General features: G+C 38.5%; 1 protein-coding gene across 1 annotated transcript in view; it reads left to right on the top strand.

Annotated features, from left to right (window-relative positions):
- The window catches only part of MED12L (mediator complex subunit 12L), a 311,879-nt gene that overhangs the window by 31,257 nt on the left and 256,902 nt on the right, over positions 1–23,720 (top strand). The window contains exons 3-4 of the mRNA XM_069472005.1: positions 2,663–2,854; positions 7,320–7,479. Coding sequence (XP_069328106.1) covers positions 2,663–2,854; positions 7,320–7,479 — 352 coding nt within the window. The remainder of the gene's footprint in view (positions 1–2,662; positions 2,855–7,319; positions 7,480–23,720) is intronic.

Here is a 23,720-nt window from a genome sequence, read left to right as displayed (position 1 = left end):
TATTGGATTAGAGCCCCACTCTGTCACCCCATCTAACCTTAATTACCTCTTTAAAGGCCCCATTTCCAAATATAGTCATATTGGGGGTTAGGGCTTCAACATATGAATTTTGGGGATGTACAGTTTAGTCATGACAGAGTGTGACTGCTCTATGTCTCCTGATATGAACTGCGAAATTGTTCTCAGTTGTATCATTTTCTGTTAAGTTAAATAAATAAATAAATAAATGATAACAGCATTCATTACACTTCTGCTACCACTGTTCCTGTGAGATTTATTCAAGCACCCAAGCTTTCTGAGGGAATTTGATTTTATAAATATGAAATATATGAACTATAACTCCTAAACTTTTTTCTATATTCTTACCAAATAAATTATTTTCAAAATAGCTTTGGATGGATGGGAACAAGTGTTAAATTTAACGTTATTTCTCATACCTTGTTTGAATGAGTACAAAATGACATAAATCCTTTGGAGGACAATTTGGCAAAGCTTATTAAAATTGCAGAATCGTACAATCTGAATTCTGGAAATTTATCCTAAAGCTATTCCTGCATATGTATGAAATAACAAATGTGAAAGGCTATCCATTTTAACATGATTTATAATAGCAAAATTTTGGAACAAATGCTACAAATGTCCATTAATGGTAGCTTGAGTAAATGAAATGTGGTACATCCACACAGTACATTATTATGTATCTATAAAAATGAAGAAGCTCTCCATGTACAGATGTGGAAGGCTCTCAGACATTTACTAAGTGTGCATAATGAACTATACATACCAGGAAAGAGAAAAATAATAAATATGTGTTTGCTCATATGTATTCACATAAAGAAACACTGAAAAGACACATACAAAACTAATCAAATTGTTTAACTTCGAGGTAGGCATTGGGACTTGGGAGTGAGGCTCTTTGCTTTTTAGTGTATTTTCTGATTTCTGAATTATGTGAACGTATTGCTGTTACAATAAAATTAAATGTTATAATCATGTTTTGCCTTTTTTTGAGCCCTAATGTATATTTTCTCTTTTCTTGCTTTCTTGGGAATTTTGACTTTGTTTACCAGGTTTTTAGCAAGAATTAAAACATATATGCAGTTCCCATGTTCCATCGTAACCCTTAAGTACATAGAAGAGAGTATAATTATAAAACAGATTGCTCAGATTACTTTTTTTTAGTTTTATACCTTTGTTTATTATTAACAAAATGCTCATGCATAATTTCAAATAAGAGACCTTTTAAGTATAAAACAGTCTGCAGTGGTAGGTGTTTTGTGCCCTTGGTTCAAAGATCAAATATCAAAGGAGAAATTTAAAATAAAACAATTGGCTGCTATTGGCTGCTTGTTTCTAAACAACTAGTTTTGCTGTTTTTGCACTTAATTTATTCACTGTTTGGGCATTCTGCAAACATTTGCTTAAAAAAAATCATAAAAACTACAATGAAGTTGTTTATCTTAAAAAAAAGAAAAAAACCCTCAGACTTTTTTTCTACTTAATCTAATTTTTATTACCATATCACATCAACACACCAAAAGAGACTTTTTATCATACATCAATCACAAGGATCAAGGAATACCAGTTCAATTAAAAATAGTTGTACCAGCTTTTCACACTGTATATAAACTTAGCTAGTGGCTTACAACTGTGTTTCAGCCTACAGACTAATTGTTTACTGACTCATGAATATTAACTAAGGTAGTTATTTCATTTCACCAGTGTAGATATTTTATTTTAGTCATAGTTGCCACTGTTTGCTAACCTTATTGGGGTTATTTATTAGAAATTATTGACTGTGCCATATTATTAAAGAATTCCATGATCTAAAATGTGATGCTTTCATAGGATTCTTGAAAATTCCTATAGGTTTCTATAGATTCACTGAATTTCCAGGTATTACTTTATTCCCTTTCTTGTCTTTTCCTTCCTGTCCCTTCCTGCTTCCCTTGTCTGTCTTTTAATTTGGTTAATGTGAAAATGATATAGTAATTCACAGAAGCTCCTTTTGCCAGTTTTCCCCATTCAGAGCAGGTAACATCAACTTTCTCCTGAAACATTTGTATTCATGAAATTGGCAGCCCAATCAAAAATGATGAATACCAATTTAATTGAACCTTTTGTGATTTGTCATTTAAATAAATTAAATTTCTCTAGACTTTTTTAAAAAAAGCATTGAGTATAAATACAGAGTTTCATCTATAAAAATATGTGCTATTAAAATGAAACAAGAAAAGGAATGATTACTGTGTGATTACTAGACTTTCTCTTCTTCTGTGTAAGATCTCTCAGGAAAAACATTCTCTTCCTGACCAGTGTGTGGTATGAAAAAGTACAGCTGAAGGATTAAAGCAGAACCCATTCTCTTGAAATTTATTCAGGATGTAGTTAATTTCATCTTACCAGAGATTTCCAAGGGCTCTTATTTTTCCTTGAACTACTATACTTGTTAATAGTGGAACAAAAATGATGTGAGTTTTTGCAACATGTTAGTATTAATATAAGGAAATCACAGCTCTTGGCTTCAAGGACTTAAATTACCAACTTATTTCCTGATGGGATGTATGAAGATTTTCAATTAAAACAATGAAGATAAAATACTAATATACAGTTTTAAGATACTTAGTGTTTTAAATTTTTTCTTTGTTTCCTCTTTCTATAGATTGGAGCTTATTTTAGCAGCATATTAGCTGAGAAACTCAAGCTTAACACTTTCCAGGACACCGGAAAGAAGAAACCACAAGTTAATGCGAAAGATAATTATTGGCTGGTTACTGCTCGATCCCAGAGTGCAATTCATAGTTGGTTTTCTGACTTAGCAGGAAATAAACCACTTGCTATTTTGGCCAAAAAGGTATCAAGTATTTTTTACATTTTTTAAATTATGGTCTTACAAAAATGGAGCTAGTTGTTGGAGATGACATTCAAGTATATATTTCTTTTCCTCAATTCTCTCTGAAAGTGGAAGCCTGAGTGGCAGGTATACAGCATCACAGGTGTGCTGCCTGCGTGCTGGTTTCCCCTTTATTTTGATTTCCTGTGGTGCCAAGGACGTCTGTCAACTTAAACATTCCACATAGCAAGTAGTTTATGTGGACTTTACGTAGACAAGATTTTTAAATCAAGAACAGGCAATAAGATTTCATTTCCTTTTCTATTACATTTTCAGTTTTCTTATGTCAAGAGATCCAAGATTTGTTAAAAAGATCCTTGCTTTGCGGTTATTTTCTTGTCTTTAAAAGTACCCATTCACATGCTTCAAGCTAAATTGCCTTCCTACCAAGTGAGAGAAAGATTGTGATTCTGTGTGTGCTTGCTCTTTGAAAAAGTTTTAGAACAAAATGGGCAGGTTTATTCATAGCTTCCTGCTTTTTCGCTGGGGGTGTGTGTGGGAGGTTCTTTTAAAATCTTTGCCTTTGGTCATTTTCCTGAAGTGGGAAATAATACGCAGATTCAACAATCTTATAGTCCAAATAATATAAGGTATCTTTTTGAAATTTAGATAAGAATCTAGAAACCTCCCTCTTAGTCTTGATCTTTGACTTCTTGCACACCTTCGGAATAATCCCAGGGGTCTTTTCTCATTTCCCCTGAAGCCCTTTAGTTTTAGGGGTACCTATATTCTGTTCCTAGTATTAAGTGTTCATTGCCAGCTTGGTATAGGCCCAGTTTATAGGAGAGCTCCTTTGTATATTTGCTTGTTATTTTCTAAAGAACTCTTTAAAAATACTGCCCGTAGCTTCCACTGGCTTTATTTGCATTAATGTCATAACATCATATTGCCTTGCATAGATTTCAGTGGTTAAAGGCAAATGAAATCCTTAAAAAGCATAATAACAGTCAGCGTAACTACCTCTTACCATTCAGCTAGTGCTGCTGTCTCAACCCAGGCTGAACTATATAGGACTTCTTTTCCAGGGATGAAAATTTACTTTGTGGTACCACTGTGGCCTTTGAATTGTATCTGAAGGCCATATAAGTCATAGGGCGACCTTCAATATTTGATGGCTTTTGACCAACAGTTTACATTCTCAATGTTGTCAGCCTGGCATCTGTCTTTTTATAATAAATTTTCCTTTTTTTATAGCTTTTAGAATGCATTTTTTCAATGTTTCCTGAAAGTGAATACTAGTGTGGAAGTAGTTGATGCCCTTGCTCTAGGGGTGTAGTGGTCTCTCATCTTTTAGGAGGGAGCTGAATTATGGTGCAGTGTATTAGCCATTGTTCTTCTTTCTTTATTAGGAGCTGCCTCTGGCCAAGTCAGGTGTTACTCAGGTAAGCCCTGATGTTAATTCCTTGCAAATTTAAAAGATGTTTTCTTTATAAAACCATTGAATATATCTTGAAGTATTTATTTTTTAGGCATTTCCAGAGTCCCTCCCCTCCCCTCCTCAGCATATCATCTTCTTGAGCTCGTGAAAGCTCTTTCAGAGTTGTCTAAAGAATTGCATTCTCTCTATGTTCATCATATTAGAAAGTTCAAATACTTTTTTAATTTCTGGTATTCATTTGGCTTAAGGCAGAAAACCTCTATTTACCTGCTACAATCCTGAGTCATCTTCAAGCTCTTATCTAGAGTTCGCAATGGTTTCCTTTATGGGATGGATCATGTTTCTGGACCTGGTTTTCTGTTACTATAAAGCTCCACAGTGCCCCAAGTGTTTAGCCACAGAGAGGGCTGTAAAGGACCTTTTAACTCAATCGTGATTATAGATTGGTTTGGAAAAGGAGACATCTTACAGCTAGGGATGTTCTTCTAGATCTTGAACAGTTGACTAGTTCTCACCTGTTCACTTCAGTTGGCTCGATTACTGTGGTCTATGCAATTTCCTTTTGCCTGTGTACCTTTGCTTAGCACAGGATGCTGATGGTAATGTGTGTCCGAGGGGAAGGGTGGTACGAGGACAGCAGGCACATGCTAGGTGTCTTAATTTTCTCTGGGTACTTAGGTGTAGCTCTAGCTTGATTTAGAAACCAAATAGCTGCCCGCTGATTTCCTACTTTCAGCTACAATTTAAAGTCAGATGGTTTCTTTACTGAAGATAATGGAATCCAACACCGTGAGAAAGACATACTTTAGTCAGGGTGAACATTTTTTCCTTTCTGAATCGGCCCAAACTGTAGATTTGACAAAACCATCAATATGTGTCTTCTTTCTTAATTAAATAACTTTCTTCACATATGTTCATTTGAATTCTAAAGCCCTTGGTTTGAATCAACCGGTTTTCTTAGTATTTTTCCAGTAGGGGCAGTGAACGAGAGGTTTGTGTTGTGCTCTTAGTAATGTAGGATCCATGACTAAGTTTGTTTGCCATTTCATCTAAATATTTCACGCGTTTAAATGTTTTATTTTTTTTCTCCTGCCATTTGCTATTAAAAAGAAATCCTTTAGGCATCTATGAAAGGTACTACTAGTAGTGATTCTTTGGCGGTGCCAACTTTACTTTGCATTTGCTTATGTTTTAGGCCTTGACTTAAAACCTTTTGGCACGTCTGAATGAGAGGTGGTCTCACCTTGACAGCTAGAGTGCAGCCTGCGGACACCATACTATATGTTCTAGTGAAAGGCAGCAGCTCAGGTCTTGAACTGAATATTTAACCCTGTGCTTTTCTTGTCCCTGACTTAAATGATAGCCATGAGAGATGTGCCTTGTAAGCTAAATTTTCAGGAAATTTTCTTGTTAAATTGTCTTTTTTTGTTAAAATGTATATAGTCTGCAGAGAGGGAGCCTTCTAGCTTTGGCCTGTGTGATTTTCATCTCCTTTTTAGTTGTACTTGAGCTGTGTAATCACCTCTGTCATGGGGGCTGTGTTCTGAAGTCAGCACCCAAGGCAGCGACTGTACATGATCAAAAAGTCTCTTCAGTTGCCCATGAAACTACATCTCAGTGTCCAACCCAGGCAGCTTTTCCTTCAGCATTGAAACAGCTTGATGTTTCTTTGGTAAGACTGCGTGAAATAGCTTGTTTTCAGGGGACATATACAAAAATTACTTATCTTCTAATTTTAGGATCATACTTTGTACCAAGTGTGTGAATAGTCAAATTTGGAACATCATGCACTAAATCCACTGTATAAGTGAGGATTTGGTTAACTATGGGAAAAAATGGCATGCTATGTGAATCTGTTAGCTAGTTTGAAGCCTTGATTTTCAACACAACATTAAGTAAGAGTTTGGGGCAGAGAGATCAGGGCTCTTGATATCCATGGTTGTGGTGTTCAGGATCCTCTAAACAAAGGGTCAGGTCCAGGGCCACTTTGGCTGTCATGGAGAAATCCTTGGAACTGGCAACAAAATAATTGTTATAATTTTGATACATGTAATTACTTTGCTTTACCCTTGTAAGTATTGTGGGGGTGGATAGGGTTGGTATTATCACAGCTCATGAATGAAGAGCCTGGGAGTGAAGGGCTTTAGAAACAGGACAGGCCTAGGAATGGAGCATGGAGTGGGTCATGCCTGGCGCTGGCATGTCCTCACCTCTCAGTCTGGTTGCTCCACCCTGCTGCATCACAGCTAACATAGCCTTTGTTCACTGTTTTTCTTTATATTCATATATTGAATAGATTAAATAGATGAATGGGCTATTCCTAGAGTATTTATGAGGGATGCTAGAGGAATGAATTAACTCTTTCAAACCATTCAGTGGTACACTGGGATACTAATTTGCTAAGTAGTACCTTTGTGGTCTGGAAGAAATAATTAACTGCCTCAAGTGCCTACTTTTAGCCAGTGAATTAATTATCCAGCTATTTGTAGCTCAGTGTTTATTAGGCAGATTCACTGATCCGTCATTTTTTAGCCTCTATTTTAAGTGTTGGGTTAACTACTTTTAGAAGCTTTCTGGAAATTGTTACTCTTATGAAATGTTAGTCAGAGGCTTTATACAAAAAAATGTTCCTGGATAAAATATAGAGTGGGGACAATTTTTCACTTGATCTGTCCCTTCTAATTTTGAGAAATTCTTTGGAGGGCTGTCATGAAATTATTTTTCTCCACTCTGTTGATGAGTAGCTCTCAGCATGTGAGGATTTGAAAATAATGTGTTTTTAAAGTAAGAAAGCATAACTGATGAAACTGTTTTGCCATTGTGCTAAACATAGTTTTGGTTCATTTTTCTTAATGAAAATTGGCTTAAAATGTTTCTTTTTTTCTTTTGACTGCATGTACTATTTGAAAATCCATTAAGTATATACTTTGTTATAGCCAGTAGGTAACTTATAGCCTCTTTTTTTTTTGCTTCTCCTTTCTTTAGGTTTGTCTAATTGATGAACACAGTATTTGATTATTATAAATATGCTATGTTATTTCTTCTTAGGTTCCCATCCTTAGTAAAAAAGAGGATGTTTTTGCATATCTAGCTAAATATTCTGTGCCCATGGTTCGAGCAACGTGGCTGATCAAGATGACTTGTGCCTATTATTCTGCTATATCTGAAGCTAAAATTAAGAAACGTCAGCCTACTGATCCCAATTTGGGTAAGTGAGATGATACAACATGTTTTACATTTCATTATTGATTCTACAAGTAATTATTGCCTGTATCCTCCGGACACAACCCAGCATGGTGAGTGCTGAGAATGTCTATGGTGAGACAAAAAAGTCACCCATAGCATAGGTAGGGGAGCTGCTCTTTGTTTCCCCAGTGCCAGAATCCTGACTGGATCAGTGAGTCCTAGTGATATGACCTCCAAAACATATCTTGAATCTGAACACTTTTCACCGCCACAACTATTGAAATGCTGGTTCAAACCACCATTATCTCCTGGCTGGATGTAGTCGTAGCCTCCCAACGGATCTCTCTGCTGTTACTTTTGCTCCTTACATTCTAGTCTCTACGTAGCTACCATATTTATCTCCAAGCCTAAATGAGATCATACTGTGTCTCCATTTATAACTTTACGATAATTTCTTATTATAGTTGGAATAAAAATCCAGGTTCTTTACTGTGGCCAGTGAGGTCATCCATGGTTTGCCCTCCCTCCCTAGGATGTGCCAGCCACACTGCCTGCCTGCTGTCCCTCCAACATGTCCAGCTCCTTCCCTTCCCAGGGCTTCTGTGTTTCCTCTTCCTTGTGCTTGCTTGCTCTTCTCTATGGTGTTTGTGTGCCTCCGTCTCTTCACTGAGGCTTTGGCTTAAATGTCATTTCCTCACGAGGCTTTCTCTGGCCACCTAGCTAAACAGCATTCTCTCTTTCTTCTCCCTCTGCTCCTGGTTATTTTCTCACATGTTATTTTATTCACAGCACTTTTCACTATCTAAAATTATCTTCAGCATTTTTCAAAATCTGGTCCCTCTCTTTCATACACTGAAACGTAAGGGCAGGGGCTTTCTCTGTCTTATTTCCCACCGTCCAGAATTATGCTGGCCCGTGGTAAACATTTGCTGAACAAACTGAAGGGAAACTATTTTGGGTCAGAGTCCTCACTGTATTGGTTACTAGACAGTGACTCCTTGAGGGGATGCTAAGACATACTTTGTGAAAGATATGATGCTAAATTAGAAGTGTGCATAGAAAATTACATATAAAGCTGTTCATTTAAAGATTACGTTTACAAATAATTCTTTATGAAATGGAAACACGTTTATGGTTTTATAAGGAAGAACCCAATCGCAAAGCTCTGAGGAGCAGGGACAGAAAGTGCAAATGTCCTCAGATGCCAGGTGGTACCCTAACAAATGAGCTGGGGTGTAAAGTGGTTGGACGTGGTGGGGGGGCCCTGATGAACTAGAGAGTGGAGCCCCCATTCTAAAAGCATGAAAACTTAAAAACAAAAATTGTGATCTGAGTTCCATGGCTGCCACCTTTGAGTTCAGCATTATTTCATATGTGTTGAAACAGGCAAAAATGAACTGTATTTAAAAAAAGAAATGTCTAGGAAATAAACCTGGGAGGCAGTAATCCACAAAGTTGACAGTGGTTGTCTCTGAGTATTGTTTTCACGGTAGTCTTTTGTTTATCTGTCTGAGTTGAATTTCCCCCCCCTCCTCAGCTTATTATTTTATTTAGAGGAAAACAAAAGAAATATCTTTCATTACTAAAGTAATACATTGTTGTTACAAAATTTTCAAATGATGCCAAAGTAGACACCATATGTTCAAGTTTCTCTTCTCCCTCCTCTCCCATGTTATCCTTCTTGGAGTTTCATTCATTTAGCCTCTCTCTCTCTCTTTCTCTCTCTCTCTCTCTCTATATATATATATATACACACACACACACACACACACGCACACACATACCCCATTCTTCACATATCTGTACGCATATCTATATCTCCGTTGGATTTATTACCACTTCTCTCGAGAGTCTGGATATCCAGTTGCTTACTTGCCACTTTTACATTGATGACTAGTAGGCATCTGAAACATAATGCGTATCAAATCAAAACTTTGATTTCTTGCCATCCTTGTACTTGTTCCTTCTTTTGACTTTTCCTTCTTAGCAAATGGCATATGCAGCTATTGGGTGGTTAAGAGTAAAAGCCATGTTGTTATTCTGAGCTTTTATCTTTCTCTCAAAACCCTATATTCAGTCTGTTAACAAGCCCTCCGGCTTTACTTTCAAAACTAAGCTGGAGCCTGAAAACTTTTACCATTTATTTCTTATCACTGGGACCAGTTGGTTCTTGGGATTATTTTCTCCTCCTATAAAAAGTTAAAATTTTTATTATTTGCACACCCATAATGAATTGACGACTAGGTTCACTCACTAGCTGTAGTCCCTCTTCCTTCATAAGCCACATAACACACAGAATTCTTTTTTTTTTTTTTTTTTTTTTTTTTGAGACAAGTTCTTGCTCTGCTGCCCAGGTTGCAGTGCAGTGGCACCCCCATAGCTCACTGCACTCAGGATCACTCCTGGGCTCAACTGATCCGTTCCCGAGTAGCTGGGACTACAGGTGCACGCCACCATGCCTGGCTAATTTTTTAATTTTTTGTAGAGACCGGGTCTTGCTATGTTGCCCAGGCTGGCCTTGAACTCCTGGGCTCAAGCAATGCTCCCACTTTGGCCTCCAGAATAGCTGGGATTACAAGCATGTGCCACCGGGCCTAGCCTGATTCTGTTTTTTGACTCAGTTTATTTACAAAGCATTGTAGTTCATGGGTTTTTATGATTAGCAATGTTTGCTTAAAATTGTGAATGTTAAATCCATGAAGGTCAAGTGCCTACAATACTTTTTCTCATGGTAGAGCATACAAGCTTTGACCTAAGAAATGCTAAAGGCTAAATATAAAAATATTTTAAAAGTGCCTGAATTTTAGAAGTTCACCTCTCACTTCTTAGGTCTAGCATTTCAGAAAGAGATTTGGGCTTTACTGTTTTGAGCTGTGCCACTAGTGACTGGGTAGAGTTAAAGCAAAGTCCTCAGCGTCTGCAGATATCAGTCTTCTTAACGTTGATCCAGTCCAGGGTCCTTGTTCCATTTGTCAAGTCTTTTTAGTTGTCTTTAATCTAGAACAGTTTTTCAGCCTTTCTTTTTTTTTGATCTTGATATTTTTGAAAGGGACAGGCCAGTTATTTTGTGGAATGTCTCTTGATTTGCATTTCTCCAGTTCGTCATGATTAGATTCGGGTTATGCACTTTCAGTAGGAGGATCATGGATGTGATACTGTGAACCTCTCAGTGTGTCCTGTCCCAGGACTGGTGGTGATCACCTTGATCATTTGGGTAAGCTGGTGTCTACCAGATTTTCTACTTCAAAGTTACTATTTTACCCTTTGATCTTGTTTTCCTGTCACCTTGTTACACCTGGTACCTCACACTCTCTATTTTGTCTTCAGCACCTTCTTCAGCTTCTTTAAGCAAATTACACAGTATATGTGGAAGCATTTGGCTGGGTAGATGTGGCTATACTGTAGCAAGTTTCACACTCCAAGCAAGGGATATAGCCAAGCAAGTACACACATATATGTGTTGAATCGGATTAAATCACATACACTTCAGAAGATTAACTTGCAGTAACAGGTTCTGTGTTCTGGCTTTGATAGCAGAAAGAGTCATTCAGCACGTTTGGGGCAAGATTGACTATTGAGTGTCACCCTTTTCTGTCATTGGTTTTATGACTTCCGTTGTCTTGATGATTGTTTTTAGGATTTGTAAAGTGTTTTCAGTAGAAATGGCTTTTATTCCTTTGCAGTGGAAACATCTGTTTTATTTTCAGTTCCTACTACATTCAGCATTGAAACAGAGCTATAAAGCACTGCTGTTTGATTTTATTGAAAGGAGTTTTTCCTAAAGTTAAGTGGGCTAACAGCAACAAGGAAGCAACATAGCGATCCTCACTATCATTACGCAGAGAGTTACAGATCTAAAACGTAGATTAAATGGGTTGCTGCCCTGGGGAGCTGCAGCTAGCAAAGACCTACCCAGCACAGTGTGTACCCAGAAGCCAGAGACACCTTGGGTTTATGGGTGAGGTCTCACATGTAACTTCAAAGTGGGTAACGAAGTATTTGACTTGGACAAATCTGAACGTTAGGGCAGAAATTTTAAATAGTATCAATTAGGGAAGCTCAAAAGAAGAGTTTGTAATTCTTAGTCCTAATGAGACCTGAAAAGTAAAATAAAGAAGAGATTTAGATGGAGATGATGTTTGGAAAATGCCATCAAATAGGTGATGTTGCTACTGGAGGGAAAGTATACCAGAAATAATACTTCTGGTTTCAGATAGATATTTTTAGAGTCGTTTCGGTTTTAAGAGAACAAGAATGTTTAGCTGTCTTAAAAGTTTTGAGCCCACCAGAGAAAAGCATTTAAAACTGGCTAGTTAATACTTAAAATTGAAAAGTAAAACTCATATCAAGTTATGCAACTGAAGAAAGTCTTTGAACAGATTAGAAAATATGACTTCATAGTAAATAACCGAACTTTGTACATTTATTTGTAGGAATTTCCCCTGTGAGGAGTCTTATTGTTGCTAAGTCAACTGATGATAACGACAGCGTTTTCTATCACGATTGCTCTCTCTCTAACAGCTAGCATTTCTCGAGCACTTGCGGAATCCCCGGCACTGCGTTAAGCAGGGTTATGTGCTCGGTGCTCCCAGGTTGAATCAGCTCCTGATGTGTGGTGGGAAATGATCTGGGTTACCTGAGGAAGCTTTTCAGCCTTGGGGACGCCGCACCCCCTTGCTATTGAACCTGAGGCTGTGTTTTCTTTTGGCTTGTGTGAGAGCATCAATCCCTCACCGGGTTTATTGGCCCACTGACTCTCTGCCGGGATTACTGTGGTGTGCAGTGGTACCATGTCCCCCACTCCATTAGTAAATGTTTGCCGGGTTCTATGTATATTTTGTCCATTTCCATTTTCCGATTTCATTCTCCTTTCACAGATGAGGACAGTGATGTGCAGATGGTGCACAAAGCAAGCCCCTCAGTGTTAAGTGTCCAAACTAGGCCCCACAGCCCGTGCTGGGTGCTGTGCTGGTGGCAGGGACAGAGGGAGGGAGAATGTAGTCACTGCCCTCTAGGTATTCCCAGTTTGGAAGGGGGGCATGTGTCCAAACCACATGTTAGAGAAGGAAGGAAGTGAAATGAATGAAATGCAGGGGGCTTCTCGAGGAATAAGTCACCGAGGGAGACTCTTGGAGGAAGTGACTTTGGTATATAGTTTTGAAAGAAGAGGGCTTTCCCAGGAGGACAGAGTTAAAGGGGGTGGGATGTTGTTCAGGGAAAGGCATTTCTGGCAGAAGGATGGTGTCTGCAGAGAAATAGGTCAACAAATAGTTTGACTTGTGGAACTGCCAGGGTTTAACCTCAGCTTGAGTATGAGCTAGTGGTGCTGAAAGGCTGTGTGAAGGCGTGTTTGCCAGAGTGGGATACTTGGGCGAGATGTTGGTATATTTCTCACTTACTCTCATCAACTGATAAATTATAGTTCTTTCTTTAAAAAAAAAAAAAAGGCGGAATAAATGCTAAATTCTTTTCTTTTGATTTCAAGTTTTGGCTCCGGATGATAGGAGCCATGGAAGGGTTTATTACTGCTGTTATTGTTACAACACTCCCTCAGTTTCTTGTCTGTAAAATGGGGATAAGTGACAGTACCTTTTAAAAATGAAATGAGTCAATACCTCTAAAGTGTTTAGAACAGTGATTGGCACACAGTGAATGTAGACCAGTAATAATATGCTACAGCTGCTTTTGGACTACTGTTATTACCAGCCAGTATTTATTGATTATTTTGTGCACTGTGCTGGGAACTTTACAGACAGGATCTGTAATCATTATAACAAAGAAGCTTGCACTGAAGGTTTTATTATTCCATTTTGGGTATGAGGGACCTGAGTCTCAGAGAAGTTAAGTAACTTGCTGGCCTAGATGGAGCTGGATCCGTGCCCGGGGTCATGCCACAAGAAGGTGCTTGCACCTACTCCTTGCTGGGACGATGGTCGCTGGTGGCTGTGCTTCTGTGCGGCTGGACCCCTGCAGGCAATAACATTGCTAGTGGGAAAGATGAGGGAGGGAGCAGCCTGCAGGACTTGGTGGCTATGGGCAGCGTCTGAGGAGTCCAAACTCTCATTCCCACAGGTGCTATGAGGAACAGGAGGAGCAAAGCAAAGTCCAGAGTGTCCTAGAAACTGGAGAAAGAAATATGAAATTGCTTGTGAGATGGGCAGCCTTCATTCTGACTAGGGATTGTTGGGTGTTCAATGTGGTGAAAAGTGACAAGACGTATCACACGCATGAGGTCTTTCTGGGGAGAACAGATAGATTAGGAGAAGCTTAAAATGCTTCGTGGGTAAACTGCCAAGGGCACAGCTCTGTTTACCCCCAGTCATTTCCTCTGTACCACCTGAGGTTTTGTGGGGTTGGGTATTTGAGTCAGATGAGAGACTTTTCTTGGTTGACTATACTCTTGGAACCACTATCCTTATCACCTCCAAAATATAAAGAAAAAACAACTACCCTTCTTGCACAGTGGGTAATTAATTTGTGACATTCACTGAGCCATTTGGACTGCAAAAATAAGCCCTGCTAAACACATAATTGACAGTCTGGTTTCTTATCTAAGCCTACCAGCTTACTTTCAGTTTGGATCCTTGAAGACATTACATACTCACTTTTTTGATTCCGGGGACAAGCTTTTAGTTTCAAGTCAAGATTGCCTCCACATTTTCACAGTGTTCCTTATATCTCATTTGTCATAAAGGATATATCTGTCTGTTTACTGTGAAAATAACCCTGAAGTTTAGACAGAAGTGCTTGTATACACTTAATTTAAAATTCACGCTTTACTTAGGTATGAGAAGTAGGTTTTAATTGGTGAGGTAACTCTGGCTATCTGGTCAAAATCCTCCTCCAATAGAAGGAATGGGGCCAGTGGGGTAAAACTTTGGCACCTGCAATTATACCATTTTCTAACAATCTTTTACCTGAAAGTTTTAGCATCTGTTGATGAACTGAGCCTGGAATAGTTATTTCATTGGGGATGGCAAGATGTTGGTATACTTCTGGCTTACCCTCATCCACTGTGATAAATTATAGTTCTTTCTTTAAGAAAAGGCAGAATAAATGCTAACTTCTTTTCCTTTGATTCCAAGTTTTGGAGTAAGAATTGTTGTAATGCACCTCCCGTGGTGAAAAATGAATTTCTCTTTTTTATTTTTTTAAAAAAGTTTATTTTTGGTCATTGGGCTCATGGATTTATTCTGTATTTTACAACCAATTATACTCATTGTTCATTTTTGGGTTCCAAGTATTCCAAAGTTGGCCAGTGGGAGACCCATCAAGCTCTTTTGTATCCTTCTGACATGACGCCATTTGTTGTAGGACACCTCCTTGCTTTCTGGAAAGATGCCCCAGGCTCACCTTGTAATTTTCCTGCCTCTGATCTACAAACAGCCACTTCTCTAAGGAACCCTGCTTCTTTCTAGTAGGGACTGGTATTTGGAAAGCAAGATCTGGGTGCTGAAGGTGCTCATTGCTACTGGGATGTTGTGGTGTCTGGGTCCTCTTAGTGGATCAATGGATGGAAACGTGTGTGTGTATGCATGTATGTGGAAGGTTATTTTCCTATTTCCACTTTATCTTTCACATTAAAAATATTTTATTTCTTCAATTTTATATTTATCTCATTTCCATTACATGAACAATTCAAATGATTTCTATCAACAGTAACATGAATGTGGATACTTACCTGCTTTATTCTGCTACAAACATACTGGCTTCAGAATTACAACAATTTGAATACATTAACAGTTATGAAATTTAATTTTTTTGTAGTTCCTTTTAATTTTAGAATATATTCCACTTAAAATGATTCTCTCTGTATAGTAAGATACACTGTTTACATTTATTTTCCATTTTAGAGTTTAATTTTGTTTCCCTATTTGATCTAATTTCATATTTCGAATATGTACCTTCACATAGTCAAGAGTCAAAACTATATTAAGATATATACAGAAGTCTTGCTTCTATCTTTATCATTTCACACAATTCCCTTCAGTCTCTCCTCGTATGTAATCATTTCTTATTATTATAGTTTTTAGTTAAATCTTCCAGTTTTTATTTTTTGCAAAAATATGCAAATATGTACATCTTCTTATTTCTCCTCTCTCCTTACACAGAAGTTAACATACTATATATACTTTTCCGAACCTTGCCTTTTTAAAAATTAAATAATATTCTGGAGATTGCTTGATATCTTCACTCCTTTTTATGGCATTTTCATCCCCCCTTGTGTGCACGTACCTTGGTTTATTTGGACAGTCCCCTGTTAGACACTTGCATTGTCTCTAGTCTTTTTTTTGTCTGCTATTTACACTATTTCAGTGAGTAACTTTGTGTGATGTTTTATATTTGTTGAGATATATTTTCAGGGTAGATTCATAAAGGTGGAATTAATTGCATGTAAAGGGTAAATGCATCGAACATTTTTTAAATTTAAAAACTGTTTAAAAATTTTTAGATTTACAGAGGAATTGAAAAGACAGTGCAGAGTTGTTCCCAGGTATTCGCCTCACTCCTACACACAGTTCCCCCCATTATTAACATCTTCCATTAATATGATGCATTTGTCATACTTAATGGACTATTATTATTGTCAGTCCATACTTTATCCAGATTTCCTTCGTTTTTACCCAATGACCTTTTTCTATGCCAGGATCCCATCCAGGATATCACATTACATTTAGTTGTCATGTCTCCCTAGGCTTCCCTTGCCTGTGACATCATCTCAGTTTTTGACAGTTTTGAGGAGTACTAATCAGGTATATTGTAGGATGACCCTCTGTTAGAATTTATCTGATGTTTTTCTCATGATTAGACTGGGATTATGGGTTGTTGGGGGAAAGACTATGGAAGTCAAATGCCGTTCTCATCATGTTACATCAAGGCTACTTACTATCACCATGACTCATGATAGCTGATGTTAACCTTGGTCACCTGTCTGAGGTAGTGTTTTTCAGGTTTCTCCATTATAAAGTCACTTCCGCCACCCATCCCTGTCTACACTGTACTCTCTGGAAGGAAGTCAGTGTGCATAGTCTACATTTAAGGAGTGGAGAGTTATGCATCCCTCTCCCCGAGGTCAGAGTATCTACTTATAGTATTTGGAATTCTTCTGCATGGGAGATTTGTCTCTTATCTCTCTCCCTCCCTCCCTGTTCATTCATTCATTCATGCATGCATTCAAGCATTTATATCAGTATGGACTCATAGATATTTTATACTTTGAATTATAATACTATGTTTTATTGCTTTAATTGTTCCAGCTTTGTCTGTTGAGAGCTCTTTCAGTTGGGTCCTGTGTCCCTGTGACATACCCCTGTCTAGTAGTACTTCCTTACTTTCTGGCACTACAAGATGTATTGCATGTTCATTGTGTATGTTTCCTGCCCCAATCCTACAATCAGCCATTTCTCCAGGGAGCCCTGGTTCTTTTTATTGGAGAATGGTATTAGAAACAAAGAGCTGAGCACAGGTGTGTTCATTGCTACTTCAAGTATCATTGCTTCTAGGCCCTCCCAGCTGACAGAGCAAAGAAACTTATATGTGCATACTAACTCATATATATATATATATATATATATACACACACAGACACATACCTATAAATATTTCTTTTGTGACTGTGTGTATTTGTTGAATTCTTACTGATGTCTGGTAAATGCATTTTTCATTTTGTTAGATTTTGCCAGAATTTCCTGCATACTATAAATACAGACTAGACCTACTCAGATTATGGTAGGGGAATATTGGGAGGACAGGCAGATAGAAAATATGTAAGTAAAGTCTTGATAGGCGGTGAAAGCTGGATGTTCATCCTTTTCCACAGTAGGAAGGCAGAAGATAATGTTTAAAATCAAGAATATGGACTATAACTATATTATTTAAAGATACAGAGGTAAATTAAACACAATAGATGAAAGAGTTGAAAATAATTGCTTTTGGAGAATGGGAAATGAGGGGTTTATGGACAGTGGGCTGCTGTTTTCACTGTCAATCATATAGAACTATTGGACTCTTAAACATGTACAAGGGTAGCTTTGATATAAACAAAAAGTTAGCTGAGCCTAATCTCAGCCCCAAATTATTGTTATCCTTTGGTGGCTTTGATCCTTTTCCTGGAACATATCTCACTGTAAAAATGTTTTGTGAAAAAGAATTTGAGGGAAGTTCCAGGGATGCCATTTTACTCCTATAGCATTACAATTTTAGTGATTCTTAGATAAATCACAAGAGCTTAGTTTTCACTAATCTGAGTACTTGATTCTTGGGACCTTAATAAAATTGAAGTAGATGTTCTCTGTAAAAATTAGGAGACTTTTAGTAATTTTCCAGGTGTTGTAGCTTTTAAGTTAATTGAACATGCAAACTTTCCTGATTTATAGACCATTTTTTTATGTGGTAAAAAAACACATGAAATTTATCATCTTAACCACTTTTAAGTGTGTGATACAGTAGTGTTTACTATAAACATATTGTTGTACAACAGATCTCTAAAACTTTTTCATCTTGCAAAACTGAAGCTATACCCATTGAACAATTCCCCTTTTCCCCTCTCCCCAGCCCCTGGCTATCACCACTGTACTTTCTTGATTTACAGAAACTTTTAAAAGTTCTAATTAAGTTAATATGCTGCATTGTAACTCTATGTCTGACCGTTGCCCTGTGGAAACATATTTCAGCTTTTCCAAAGTAAAAATGTTATACTTTTTTCCACGTTAGAATGCTGGGATATGGTGGTGATTGTGTGTTTATGTTCAGTTAATTTTTTTTGTGAAATCAAAGAAAACGTCTGCCCATGATTGTTTTTGAATTTCTTAGCAAGATACATTGAAAGAAATTACTACATTTCACTTAAATAAGGAATGATTTGTTTTAAAAAAAAGTTTATTAAGAGTCTATATGCATTTGGGTAGGTATTGTAAAGAATTTTAACCAAATAGAGGCTGTGCTGTCTGCCTTTAAGGGGCTACCATTTTTTATGGACACAAGATGTACACCTAAAACAGAAATTAATACATTAGTATACAATTACTTGTATTCATATAGGAAATAATAGGTAGACTGGGAAAATTAGGGAAAGTTTTCTGAAGGAGTAAAATATTAGCTGTGCCTTTAAGAAATCTAGTCTTTTTTTGGCATCTTAAGAAGTGGGTCTTAGTTCTTAGTTAATTATCTTCTTCTCTCGCTCATTATGAGCAAATGAGTTAGGTTTATAGTTTATGTGTATTATATTTGTCAATCTTTACTACTGTCATTTCTTCTCATCTTTGTTGGTTTGGGTGAATAGTCTTGTGTTTTCTGCTAAGAACCCATTGACACTCGGCGGTTTCTTTTCTGGTCAGTTTTAATAAATGTCGACTCCTGCTTGAATTAATCATCTTCTATGATGAAATGCTAATCAGAATCCTGATTTAATTGGTAATATTATGGTTCTCTACTCTCTTCATGGCTATTAGTATAGGCCTATACATCTAATACTTGGAAGAGCATATGCTACAAAAATATTTCTTTATTAGAAGTTTTGGCAGTTTACAGGCTGTTTTTATATCTTTTTGTTTGGGCCAGTCCTCATGAAAATCCTCTGACGTATCTGGGTATCTCCATTTTACAAATTAGGGTGAGAAAATTCATGGAAAGTAGAAGACCGGGAATTCTGTCCTGGACTTCTGTTTCTGGGTCCTGTTTGCTTTACAGAATTTCCAAGCTGCTCCTGTCAAATGAGGGTTAACTGTGTGAGGCTGGGTGGGAGAGTTGTGTTTGGGTGAGATGTGACAGGTGCTTCAAAAGCTCAGTGTTTGCATTTTAATTTGTCATGCATCCTGCAGATCTGTTGCTTAATGAGTAACTAAGAGAATTTTAAGAAAAGGCAGCTTCATGTAGTAGTTAAAATATTTAATAGGTGTATAATACATACCCACGTTACAAAACACAAAATGTTCAAAGAGAGACAATGAAGTCTCCTTGCACCACACTGTCCTCAAACACTCCCTCCTTCCCAGACCCCTCTTACATACTTCAAAGCAATAATTGCTACCAGTTTATGTGTATCTTCTGAGATATATTTTATGTATACTTTTAATGTATATTTCATATATTTTTTAAATTGTTCTTTAAAAAAAATTGGTGCTTGTTCCATACTGTGCATATAGTGGCCTTATTTTTTTAAAGAGCTCTAAGCTACTAACCTTTTAATGACTTATTTATAAAAGCTAGGGTTTTTTTTTTTTAACTTTTGCAATTTGCACTGGAATGTTAATTCCATGATGAATAGAAAGCTTTTTTTAATTAAAAAGAAGTGCTTTAAGTTTCAGGGTCATATTCAGGCAAAGTGTGTATAATCTTCTAAGTGAAATCCCTGAAATAAAATGGCTCTAAAGCCTGATTCAACTCTGTTCTTTTGGAGTCAAGGAATACATAGACTATATTGGATAGAAAACAGTTAAGGGTCAATAAGTTATTAGTTGCAATGTCTTTGTGAGTGTAACACAGCTGAAGTGAATAGTGAATAGATTTAATTAAATGAGTGGATTATGCATCAGTCTTTGGTCTCCAGAAAAATAAACCGTGAGTTCTGGAGGAGGGGTAACGGGGATATTGGGGTGGGTCTGGCTCGTCCGCATGGTGTGTAAGTTTTTTGTGTTCTAGAGTTGTTTTTGGTCTAGCGTTATTTTACGTGGTTGTCTGGCAGTACCATATCTGTAGTATTCGTATTTGTGTCCTCATGAAAGAATCTTAGCTTTCTCAGATGTAGAAACCTTATAGCAACTGCATTTAGGACCTCAGTAGTAAGCACAGTGCTGCTTTCAGAGTTGAAACTTTATTCAAACCACAACTGATCATGGAATTAAATTCCAATGCAAAATGAAAAAAAGAAAATGGTAGTTTGTTTACTTTTGCTCTGCAGATGATGGGGAACTTTCTCCCACTGACTCTGTAGCAGAATCTGAGAGAGGAGTGAAGGTGATGAAATGTCTGATGTGGTGATTTAAATACCTTTGCCTCCCTCCAATGGGGAGCTGGCAGCACGTGCCTTTCAGCGGTGCTCCTCCTTTTCTCTTTCTCCTCCTGCACCTGAATCCTCAGGAGGGGCCTTCCCTTTATTCCCCAGGTCTCCTCTTCGCCCCTCTAGAGCGTTGTCCCCCAGGGCCTGGCTCTAGGAGTACTCAGAGGCCTGTTCTCTACTTGGGGAAGCTAAGGAAGGGTCTGTGTGTCTTGCTACAGACAGGTCTGTTGTCTTGCTACTGCCTCCTGTCCTAGGACAATATCACCTGTGGCTTGGTCTCAGCTGTGGAATACCATGGGGACGTGTCCTAAGGGGTTAAGTGTACCAATTTAATGTGGGTAAAAATGCTGCCCCTGTTATTCTGTGATAGGAATGTATTACCACAGCCAAGGCTTTGCTCACTCAGGTATATATAGAAATCTGAAAAGATCAGAGAAACTTACCATATGATAATTATAACATTATTTTCAAACAGCTCTCTCACACCCTTGAGAAGGGGTTGAGCCTGCTGTGGCAGATGTTCAGTATGTGTCCATCTGTTGGAAGGAAACCCCTGAAGCTGTAGTTGCTGGGGGAAGCTGGTGGTGTGATTGATATGTAATAAGAAATTCTTTTTCCAGGGTCTAAAATTGGATTCTGTGGTTGCCACATGCCTTGACTTGGGATGCATGTATGGGGTTGATAGGGAAAAAGGACTCTGGGGAAAACAACCCCTAAATGTGACATTTGGCATGTTTGCACATGGAAATGAGAATTGGAGACCTGACACTGAGAGGGAAAACCCTCTCACTGTTGTCTTCAGGTTTCAGATACCGCCCGGCAACTGTGGAGGGAGAAAGGCGCAGTCGGGAGTTTCTGTGCAGCCTTCTGACACAAGTCTGTTTTGCTTCTTTCAGGCCTGCCCGAGGCAACCTCTCTTCCAGGTTGGTTTCTTTGCCAGAGGCGTTGGCCACCTGTTTCCTCAGTCCGCCACCCTGGTCTCTTTTTACCCTGAAATCTTCAGGCATTAATGACATATCACACAATTGTGCAGTTATATGCTGCCTTGTATATAATGGCCCTCGTCTTTTTGGAGGCATTGTCCATCCTTTCTCAGCTGTGCCCTTTGCTCACAGTGGCTGCTCACCTTCACCTCTCTTCAGACTTCCTTTCCTGCCCCTACGCCCTGCCCTGGAACTTTCAGAGAGGAACAGACTGTGTCAGTCTCCCTCGGCCACCTGCTCAGTCCCCACCCCAACATGCACCCTGCAAAGCCACCCGCAGCAGCGGGTCCTCACCCGTCTTCCTCCAGTCAGAGAGAGCCCACTTTCACCCAAGTTACTTCCTCCCCTTCTATAGCCTCCTTTCTGCCCTGCCTTGTAAATCACGCATGTGAATCTGCATTTATCTCAGAACATAAGATTTCATTAACACGAAACAAACAACAGACTGAACCAGCCCCTCTCCTGTCCCAGCTCGTGCTCCCTGCTGCCCTGGCCCTCTGTCCTCTCCAGTGTCAGGTTGGTTATTGTCCTGCTTCACAGAGATGTCACACCTGCTTCTTCTTTGTTCCCTCCCCACTGGACTTGGCAGCCTCCTTTCAGTTGTTTCCCCTACAACTTCCTGAGAAATTGTCTTAATTTACATATCTGATCTTGCCATCCTTTGTTTAAAATCCTTCTGTGGCTTTTAGTCGTTTGTGATAAAAGACCAAACTCCATAGCTTGTCACTGGGGTCCGAGTCACCTGGGCTGCTTGTTATACGTGCAGATTTCCGGACTCTGCTCCAGACCTCTGGAGTTGGAGATAAATCTGCATGTTTAACCAGTGCCCTCTGGCGATCATTTTGTGCACTAGTGTTAGAGGAACTCTGGCGACTCTGCTCTGCCTTCTCGCTGTCTGCATTGCCTGGAATGTCCCACGCTGCCGTTTCTGTCTGTGAAACTCCTTTGAACCTTCCCCAGAAGGAAGCTGAAATGCAGTCCCCTTGCTTCCTCTCCTGTGTACCATGCTACAAGTGAGCACTCACCTCGTTGCTGTCAATATCTGTGACCATATGTGTCTCCCTGCCTCCAGGATGAATTGCCTCAGGTTGGGTTGCTTTCTCTTCGTCTTAGTAGCTTCATACCCCAGTAGAGGGCCATGGAAGGCATTTAATGTTTACTGCTAAATACTGATGGATTTTATTTTATTTTATCTATCTATTTATTTATTTATTTGTTTGATCTTCAGCTGTCTCCTTGATCCCTAAGTAGTCGTTAGGGACCACAGTACTCTGTATGGTGTCATGGCGCAATAAATAGAACCAGAGAGAAACGGCCAGTCAAAAATAACATAGTAAAATTAGGCATCCAGACAAAAACATATTTTGTGTTTGCCACCAAACACCCATGTTCTTCTATAGGTAATTTTGTGTTACAGGAAAACTTTTAAAAAGCATAAATGTCTTTCAGTAACTTCTTTCCCTGAGGCATTTCCCCTGTGTACCAACAGCCTGTTCCCCACCCCCCTCATCCCCCCTTTCTGTCTCTCTCCTGCTCCAGCCGGAGGACCTGATGTCACTATCTGAGCATTCAGCAGAACACGCAGTCCGCCGGTGGTCTGACTCTGCCGGTCGCACGTCCCACTGAGGCAGCAGTTTTCATTTGGGCTGTTCTTTATCCAGGCTGCCAATCTGCATGCTGACTTCTTTTTTTCATTCCCAAAGTGAACAGCAGCTGAGTAGGGGATTTGGAGTTTTCTGTGACTCATTTTATAGGATACAACTGATTAACTTTTTAAAGCCTTTTATTATGGGACATTTCAAACATATACCAATATAGAAGTGTGTAATTAAAGCCCATTTACCCTTCACCCAGCTTTAACCATTAATTCATGGCCACTTTCCTTTCTACCTCTTATCTCCCGACCTTCTTCCACCTGTGAAATCATAGCATTTTGTAGTAGATTACTTTGTATCAGCATGGAATAGCCTTCTTTTGCCTCATTAATTGCAGATGATTTCTTATTGGTAGTTAAGTATTTCAAGAAAACACATTTAAAATATTTAAATATTTTAAAAAGAAAAAATATAACAGCTTTATTGAGATAAGTCACATAGTATACAATTCATTCATTTAAAGTGTACAGTCAGTGGTTTTCAGTGTGTTCACGGAATTGTGATACTGTCAGCACATTTTAGAACATTTCCATGATTGCTAAAAGAAACCCTGTGCCCACAATGCCCCCTTACACCCAGGCAACCATTAGTCTTCTTTATGTCTGTATAGACTGGCCTGTTTTGGATA

This window comes from Eulemur rufifrons, chromosome 7 (genome assembly GCF_041146395.1).
Source record: "Eulemur rufifrons isolate Redbay chromosome 7, OSU_ERuf_1, whole genome shotgun sequence".
Classification (NCBI taxonomy): Eukaryota; Metazoa; Chordata; class Mammalia; order Primates; family Lemuridae; genus Eulemur; species Eulemur rufifrons.
The sequence above is the reverse complement of the archived record's forward strand: the minus strand, read 5'-3'. Positions and strand labels throughout refer to the sequence as shown.